The following is a 9,217-nucleotide window of genomic DNA, read 5'->3' on the forward strand; positions in this document are numbered from 1 at the left end:
ATTGCTCAGGTTCTTTCATTGTCTGTTTGCTTTCTGTGAAATCCATTCTCAGCTAAAACTCAGGATAAAAAAGGGTTTAATGAGATCAGAGTTCTGGGTCTATTGTAAACTTCTCTGAGAGGGTAGCTGTTGTTTAAACTAAGGGATTCCTTTGATTTGATGTCATTTTCATCCGGTAGCCCTCACTTAGGCCCCAGTCCTGCAACAACTCTGTCCTGCCCCTGTGCAGAGTCACTGAAATCATCTGGGCTCTGTGCAGATGCAAGAGATTGCTCAAATGGAACTTATGGCAGGAGTCATTTATTACATGTCTCTCCTGACTCTGCTGATGCATTTTGTTTACTGCTGGCAAAGCACTGAGGCTGTAAAGTCCTCAGACAACAGATGAAAGCACAGCAGGCAAAAGTGTCCAAACTAACGCACATTGGCTAAAAGAATGTTCCCATGTGGCAATGTGCATATGTGCTCTCCTCTCCAAATGACAGGAGAGGGGCCTTGCCGTGCTGTGGGGAAGGTCTTGTGATTTCATCTTGCTAAACTTTGTTGCAGGAGAAGCAGAAGTTGTTAGATGAGATAGAAGACCTCACTGCTCAACTCAATGAGGAGCAGGAAAGCAAGAGGAAGATAGGAGACAAACTGACTCATGAGAGACACCAATTCCAGAAGGAGAAGGAGTCCACTCAGGAGGTGAGCAGAGTGAGCAGCTGACACCATTCAGCCTGTCCACACACTTCTCCCTGAAGCCCTCAGCGGAAACTGCAGCTATTTACAAGCACTTTCGCCAGAGGTCAATATGCTGCGTCCTGTAAACAGGGCTCAGTGATAGTCTAGTTCCTCGATAACCCTAGATACAAATTGCACCATGAATTAACCTTGTTATCAGCGTAATGTGGCCTCTGCTGTTGCCAAACGGAAGAAACACAATGAACTGGAGAGAGAGAGAAATTAATTGATGCTTTCAGCTGCCCTTACCTGAAGGCTTTTTCGTTTCCACATGCTTGTGTGTCTAGTGTTCTCAGTTACAATGGACCCAGCTGGGTGGAATAGCTCTTGCCTTTTTGCTCCAGTGACGGGGATTTAAATTGAGTAACAGGTGAAAGTGTATTTGATCATCTTGTTCTAGCTGTTTGCCACTCTTCAAACCACTGCTCTTTGGCAGTGCCTAGTTGCAAGATAGTCTGCAGGGGTGCATTGGCATAGTGTGTGGCATCAATTTGTACCTAGTCCCTTGCTTTCATGTACATTAAAATTCACTCCAGTGTGTCTCTGCATTCACATTCAAAGGCCTGCACAAGTCAGGATTCACCAGCCTGCTCAACATGGCATATTTCTGTCTGGATGTAAAGGTGTAATGGCAAAGGCCTGAGGTAGGAACTTGGGCCCAGCCAGTGTTAGCAGGGGGAGGACAGGAATATAACAACACTGAGAACATAACTGATTTCTGTACACTTCAGACCGACCATTCTCTCTCTCCTCCTGCTGTCTCACCTCACGCACCTCTCTGGTGCAGCAGGGAGGCTCACTCCGCCCTTAGCGCTGTGGCACTTTATGGCCCTCTGGTGCTATCGCTCTCCTTCATTGCATTGCAGCTGATTGAGGACCTCCGAAAGCAGCTGGAGCACCTGCAGCTGTTTAAACTTGAAGCGGAGCAGCGAAGAGGCAGAAGCAGCAGCGTGGGTCTCCAAGAGTACAATAGCAGGACGCGGGAGACGGAGCTGGAGCAAGAGATTAGGCGGCTCAAGCAGGTACTGGGGTGGTGGGAGCGATGTATTGGTTCGGCTACTAGACGCCAATCAATTCAACACCACAGCAGCAGCTTGGACTGTCATGTCCAGTCTCGCTACCGGGCGTAGACTCTGGGGACTGCACCAGCCTCTTCTTTAGCCACTGGAGGTATGATTAAGCATTGGCAAAGTACAGCTGGGACTGTGTATGGGAAACAGGAGAGGCACTGGGGAGAAATCTCAGCACTATACTCACAGCTACCATGTCTGTTTGGCCTAAAAGCCGCTTCTGGGAGAGAATCGCCATAGCCTGCCCAAGTAGCACGGACAACGTGAGCATGTTTCACGGCGGGGGAATGCTTCGCCTTTCTCAGTTCAACAGAGGACTGCAGAACACGATCTCCCTGGCTGGCGAGGCACAGATTTCAGCCTCACTTCAGTATCTTGGACCAGGGGAGGCATTCTGGAGATACCCCAGTGAAACGCTGATCTGTTGCAGATCAATCTGGTCAGAACAAAAGGGGGTTCAAATCTCCCCAGCATGTTGTATGTATTCGCTCCTCTACTGAGTAAAGCTTCCCAGGGCTCTGCTAGCTCAGGGTAGTACAAGAGTCAGGAGAGCTGTATTCTGGTCTTGCTCTGCCATTTAGTCACCAGGGCACCTTGGCCATTTCACTTAACTTCACTGTGCCTCTAGTCCTACCAGCTATAAAATACAGAGCACCCCCTTTGTGAAGCTCCCACAGCACCTGCCGTCTGTGGGGCTCTAGAAATGTGAATTATGAATGTCCTGATTCTTCTTTTTTGTTGTGAGCAGGATAACCGCAATCTGAAAGAACAGAATGACGAGCTGAATGGACAGATTATAAACCTTAGCATTCAGGGAGCCAAGAACCTCTTCTCAGCTTCCTTCTCCGAGTCCCTGGCTGCAGAAATCAGCTCGGTCTCCAGAGACGAGGTACTGTGTGGTGTCTAGAGAAAGCGTATTCCTGTTTACCTCAAACCACTTCCTGTTTAGCATGAGTGATGTCTTTAATCCCCACTCTTGGCTCCTAAGCACCTGCATGTGCCCGGAAGGAGCTGAAAGGGCTCTCTCTGCAGTAGAGATCACTACTGATAATCCAGGGATCCCACTGAGAGCCATGGCGATTCTTTTCTGCAGCTCCACTGCAATTAGAAAGGGGCCCATCTTGCAGAGATGCTGACTCGCCATAGGTCATGGCTTCCCATAGAAACCAGACACTCCTTAAGATGGTGGTGCACACCGTGGCAAGGCTATAGCCAAGCGCTAGCTGGGCTGTTCATGAGGTAATGTCCCCCTTACTAGGATAATGTAAAGAACATTACGTAAGTTGTCTGCTTAATACCTTAGAAATCTCAATCTAGCCTCTTACGATTGGTGGAGGACTGAGAACCTGGGTCTGTCATGGCTGTGCTCTTTATGCTTCTCCCCCTTCCCTAGTTGTTGTACCAAGTTCTCATGTAGCTGTACCTCAGACACTTGCACACGTGGACAGACGAGTTCACCAGCAGGAGCCAAGCGAGACAGTAAATGTTGCTATTTGAGTGAGATACATGCAATGTTCCTTTCTCTTGGGACAAGTCACAGCCATTGTCTGGCAGCTAGAGGAAGAGCACTGGAGTAAACCTTGTCTGTCCATGGGGGCAGGTGTCTAAGGGTATAAGAACCTGCGTTCTCTCATGGGAAAGGTGAGAGTATAAGGGGTTGTGAGACTCATTCCATAAACACAAAACCCTAGAGAAACTCAGTGACGAGCTCAATTTTCACACTGTAGTGCTGAAGTCCGCATACTGTCATATGCCTAAAACAGGTGTTTGGTTGCCTGATATGTGCATCTGGAAGCATGATTTGGCCATCTGAGGTTCCAGGTTTGAAAACAGGACCCACAATATTAATATTCAGCATGAGCCTGTGGCTTAGCTTTGACTTTGGCAGACGAGCACCTTCCACTAACAGAACCGCTAGAGAGCGGAAGAGAACATGTAAATGGCCTCCCCAGCCAACCCGCATTCCCTAACGAGAAGCTAGAACAATGGGGATTCGAGGGAGCTGAAGCCGGGTTTTGGGGAGGACGTAAATGTCATTGGAGTTTGTGCTGGACAGGAACGGGAACGAATGTGTCACCAGTAGCTCTTTTAAGATACATGCAGTTTTTCCTCTTAAGTCTAAAATTGGAGCGGGACACAAGACACAGCTTGTGCAGGATGCAGCTTGAGGGACAAAGGAACCCTTTGTAGCAGACTCTGGTATTTTGGTTGCTGAGCAAACGGTCCAAGGGTGAAAATTGCAAAGAAATCTGTGCTAGGTGGCCCTGACTTGTGATCTGTCAGTAACCAGCTTCCTCCTCTTCCTCCCCTATAGCTCATGGAGGCAATTCAAAAGCAGGAGGAGATCAACTTCCGCCTGCAAGACTACATTGACAGGATCATTGTGGCCATCATGGAAACCAACCCATCCATTCTGGAAGTCAAGTAAAGGAAGCAGAGAGCTGCAGACTGTGTGTTGCTGATCTGGGGTGGACTTGGTGCACTGAGAGGCAAAGGAGAGACTTAGGATGTCTTTGATCTCCATGAAGCCACATGAAGTGTCACTTCAGATCACTGGGTGAATTAATCCAGTGCCCAGGGGAAAAAGAAAACCAGCAACAAAGCCTTTTGTTGGACTCTCTTTCAAGACCCTTGCTGGCTTTGAGGGGTGAAAGGGAATCTGGAGAATAAATGGAGCAAAACGTGGAGCGGGAGTGGGGAAGGAAAGGAAAGGACCTGCTTCCCTGCTGATGGAACATTTCAAACAGTGGGGCTGACAAATGCTAACTGGAACTGTCGCAATATGTAACCCTGAAATCCCTACTGACGCAAAGGTGGGGAATAGGTCTAAGGGGTTAAGCAAAATACAGGGTCGTGCATAGATTCATCCTGCTGAAAATTTAATGAAAAGAGAATAATAGTGGGGTGGAGAAGTTAGTTGATTGAATTCTGAGATAATTTCCTGCCCTCCCCTGCACAGCCCAGAAATCTGCTTTGCCAAAGTGCCCAGGACACCCTTACTGAGGCAGATCTGTGAATGAGAAATGTTCGTTCCACACCTGTAGAATGTTTTTGAACTTAGTGCAAAGTTCCTCCCTCAGGCTGCACAGCTAGCATCATCTCGCGCCCCCCTTCATGGGGGTTGCATGCAGGAACCCTAGATGACTTCTCTCCATTTAGTAGGTGGAAGGAAGGGGGCAGGGGAATGGCCGTCTTTGATATGGGGCGTAACTGGAGTTTGACACGTGCCTCGGCATTTGTATTTTTGTTCTCTGGCTTGGTAACATTTTACACGTACAGCATCTTCTTTAAATTCACTGTTCATCTGGCTCCATTCCTCTCACAATACAGAGGGGTGGCTATCTTCAGCACTCCTTATTCCTCTTCTGTGGCATGCTCCTTCAGCATCAGATGTTAGCATTTCTCTATCAAGCCTGTGGGACCTGAGTTGGACAGGACTGCAGTAAGGTAGCAATTAGTGGGAGTGGTGAAAGCCACACGGCTGTAGATGGAAGGACAAGGGCTCCCTATCATGCTGTTTCCTTGAGCAAGTGAAGGAAGCGCTGTGATTTCTTCATGGTTAATTAGCATGCGTTGGAGCCAGCCTGGTAGCTGTTATGCCCTCCTCACTTCTGCGGTATGGTCCCGCAGTACTCATGTAGCCGTAGTAGTGCTCAGCCATAAGTGGGCACTCAGCTGTTTAGGCTGGTCCCCTAGTGGTGTAACAGAGTAAGTTTTAGCAGAGGGGACCAATGCGAACTGTTCACATGTTTGTTTCAAGAGCCAAGGACCTCCGCCATCGTCCTCTGTGTGCATGAATGCCAGTGTTACCATGAAGTGTATTGCAATGATCCATTCAGAGGTAAGGTCTGCTGATGATACTGCAGCGATGGAGGTAGAGCCCTTTCCAGTGCCCGGGTTCTCCCCGTTCTTGTGCTGCGATGCACTTGGCTTGCTGTCGCGTTTGAGTAGCTTAGTGGCTCTAAACAAGGGACCAGCGGCTGCTGTTTTGACTTCTTAGACAACCGAGGCCGCCTGCAGTGTAGTGGTTGCAACCGAGTCTTAAACCCCAGTGAAGGTGGTGCTGGGAAGCTAAGGGGTACAATTGACTGGAGGCTGAAATTGAAGGCTTCTGAGACTCAAAAACCATATTAACCTCAGACCCATTCAGTGTGAAATGCCATTTTAAAAGCCTTGTACAATTCATCTGATTTAATGCATTTTAAACCCTATACAATGCATCATTCAATAAGTAAAAACAGGCATTGGTTAAAAGCACCTGTTCACCCCGGGCTACCAGAACAACCTCTAGGCTAGCGCAGACCCAAATGATCCAGCTTCCTTGGCTTTGATTTTCCTTGGCCTGAAGAAATCTGGATTTTCCTGTTAAAACCTGTCATCAGACCCCGGCATGCTCTAGGAGCCAATATTAAATTATTCCCTGCCACTGGCTGAAAATCCATTTGACCTGTAACCGAAAGGCATCCTGGTTCCAGGCACAGTCAGCATGTTGAATATACAGATTTCTATTTTAACCAGGGGTGATTTCATTTTTAAATCACCTGGTTAGCTTTTAGAAGGGCCCTGTTAGTTGGGCTGAATCCCAAATCTGTAGAAAATGTGGAAAATCCTGGTGCATTGGTCTGCACTGGAACATCATAAATGTGCTCATAGGACTGGGACATCTGAGCTGCTAGTCCAGGGAACCTAGATCCAAATTCTCCCTCTGATGAGAGTTGGAGAGTGATAAACACCACAGCCCCTTCGCTCACCTAATATCCCTTTAGACCATCGCAACTACTGAGCAGGCTATTTTATTCCATGTCTGGAGAGTAAAAGCCCTTGGTCCCAGATGGCTTTCTTCAGGGCATAATTGCATAACTTGATTCATGCTGACCCAAGGGATGTCTCTAAGGTGGGTGAAGAGCATGCGTGAGTGAGGATAGCTGGGGGATCCCAAAAACACACAGTGGTGCTGACAGTCCTTGTCTTTCCCATGCTAATGGAGAGACGGTTTCATGGGATGCCTGTGAAAAATGTCCATCATCATCTGGGTTTGCCTTCTATTAAGTCTTTAACCCAGACTTACTCAGCTTTTCATTTGAAATCTAAAGTAAGAGAAAAAGCAGCTGCAGGGAGAGATGGCAGCAGGTCACTGTTTTCAACTCCATCTCTCGCATGCAGGGGCTGGAGCTCCAGTCTCATTGGGATGTTCGAGAAGTCCCCAGTCGCATTCTGTGAACACACAATACCCTTGGGCTTGTCTTTTGTAATATCTGCTGACAGAGATGAGACAACCTGCCTTCCAGCGAAGGCTGCGTTCTCTCTTTCCTGGACACCTGAGCAATGAGCCGCTATCGTCTTCCTTCTCCCTCCCCACACCCTTGTGTAGCATCTCCCAGCCAGCCAAGAGCTCCTGCTCATTCATTCTCTAAGCTGCCCCCTTGTGGACCTTTTCCCTCCCTGAGCCCGCGGGAAGAAGCCACGTAATGTATATTTCCAGAGTAGCTTTGGGTGTAAATCAGTGTATACTTCAAGAGGGAAATTTTTCTATCTTGTAGAGTAGGTATTTTTTATAGAATGGAGGTTGATCAATTTTTTTAATACTTTAAAGAAGAGAGAAATGTATCTGTGTATACACATAAATATATATATATATATATATATGTATGTATAAATATATAAATATCAGAGATCTGCCTTTCTCAACTTGGGATCGTGTATCCCCAGTTTACATTTTTTTTCTGTTGATCACTAAGAGGTACTGTAATTGTAAATAAATCACCGGGAAAAGAGTTTTAAACAAAAAAGAAGCACTGACTTGCACACTGATCATGCTTTAAGCCCTGAGGGAAAACTGTACTCCCCGACAAAGTTCCCCTCTCCCTGCTGGTATGTGAAGGAAACTCCAAACAAGAAGCAAAACCAGTATTGTCTGAACTGATGTATTGATTCTTGTCAAATTAAAAGCTGTTACCATTACTCTTTTTGGGGGGCTTTTTTTCCTCCTGTTTCCCTAGGAAGGAAGGGATGGCAGAGGAGGGAAGGACTGGGAGATGCTGTTGTCATAACCCCGTAAATGTTGACACAGACTTTAAAAGCAGAAGTGGCTGAGCATTGAAAATCACTATTAACCTAGGAAAGAGTGAGCTTCCATTGGGCCTGGCGCAGACTCGGCGAGGCGTTTCCTGCCCCTGTTAGCCAGGCCTGGTGTAAAAGCCCCGGGAGCGCACAGTGAGTACAGCCTTACTGCTCTCCTAGCAGCAGAAAGCGTCGCCATACCGAGACACAAATCCTGCTGTTACCATGGTGGAAATGGGAAGTAACACCATAGACTTCCACAAGATTACTGTGGATTTATGCAGGGTAACAGAGCAGAGTGTGCGTGAGTCTGCGCCGGGGGAGTTTTGCCTATTGATTCCAGCAGAAGCAGGACGGGGCCTTGGCCCTCCGATCTCAAGGCTGGCAGAAGCTAGGTTCACCATGCATGCTGCTTGCTCAATGCCCCATTCGTTGTGTTGCCCCCTAGCCACCTCATCTGTGGAAATCATGCAATGGTGTTGGGCTCTGGAACCAGCATTATCCGGCCTTTCCCTCTGAGCACCCCTCATTGTGATGACATCCGGTGAGAAGGGGCTGCAAAGTAAAGACGGGAGAGGAACTGGAACCTTGTTGGGTTTGGAGGGGGGTCCCCTTTTATCCTGGGAGGTGCAGTCACCACCGTGAGCCATGCCAAACACGTCCCTGAAACCCATCAGTGGGAAGGTTGGACATTCCATCCTGTGGTGCTTAGCTGCACACCAGTAGTTGCATATCACTGAATGGCGAAGAGCAACGCCAAAGGCAATCCCAGGGCTGCCCGTGCAGCCAGAGTCCGTGTGAGTACAATTGCAGGCTAGGAGCTCCGGTGCCTAGAGGATGGGCATTGTATAAGTAACCTGGGGAGATGAATGAGTATCATTTATACAGTGCTACAGTTGTGCAAGGGGAACAGAGTCCCTTCCACTCTGCTGCGGCCACCATCCCTCCGTGTGAAATGGGAGTCGTCTTTTTTTTCTTTTTTTAAATTCAACAAATACATTTAATGGTTACAAAATTCTGAAGTTTTACAAACTCTTACACTGAATGTTCTCTCGGGTAGATATTCCTCGGCCTTCTCTTGCATTGAAGGGCAGTGACGTGCAGAAGGTGCCATGAGCGCAACGTAAAGGGATCTGCTGGAGCAGCCCACTTACTCGCCCGAGGATCCTGTTGACTTCAGCGGTCTGACATGTGCGCCCAAGGGCTGCTCGGGAGAGTACAGAACTGGGCTCTGAGTTTCCACACTTGAAACCATGAAGCATCAGGAAATGCAGAAGTTGTGGTTCCAGCACCAGCAGTAGGTTGAGCATGCTGTGCACCCTGGATTTCTGCTGGCCCGTGTCTTACAGGAACAGGGAGTGCTC

The 9,217-nt window shown here is 48.0% G+C and overlaps 1 protein-coding gene across 3 annotated transcripts in view; it reads left to right on the forward strand.

The window, feature by feature from the left end:
• RAB11FIP3 (RAB11 family interacting protein 3) overlaps positions 1-4,632 on the forward strand; it is a 167,501-nt gene extending 162,869 nt beyond the window's left edge. For all 3 annotated transcript variants that reach the window (XM_077828351.1, XM_077828353.1, XM_077828352.1), the window contains 4 exons: positions 550-687; positions 1,590-1,745; positions 2,542-2,682; positions 4,108-4,632. In XM_077828351.1, the coding sequence (XP_077684477.1) occupies positions 550-687; positions 1,590-1,745; positions 2,542-2,682; positions 4,108-4,221 (549 nt within the window). In that variant the 3' untranslated portion in view covers positions 4,222-4,632. The remainder of the gene's footprint in view (positions 1-549; positions 688-1,589; positions 1,746-2,541; positions 2,683-4,107) is intronic.
• Positions 4,633-9,217: the final 4,585 nt, after the last annotated feature.

Source organism: Eretmochelys imbricata, chromosome 10 (genome assembly GCF_965152235.1).
Source record: "Eretmochelys imbricata isolate rEreImb1 chromosome 10, rEreImb1.hap1, whole genome shotgun sequence".
Classification (NCBI taxonomy): domain Eukaryota; kingdom Metazoa; phylum Chordata; order Testudines; family Cheloniidae; genus Eretmochelys; species Eretmochelys imbricata.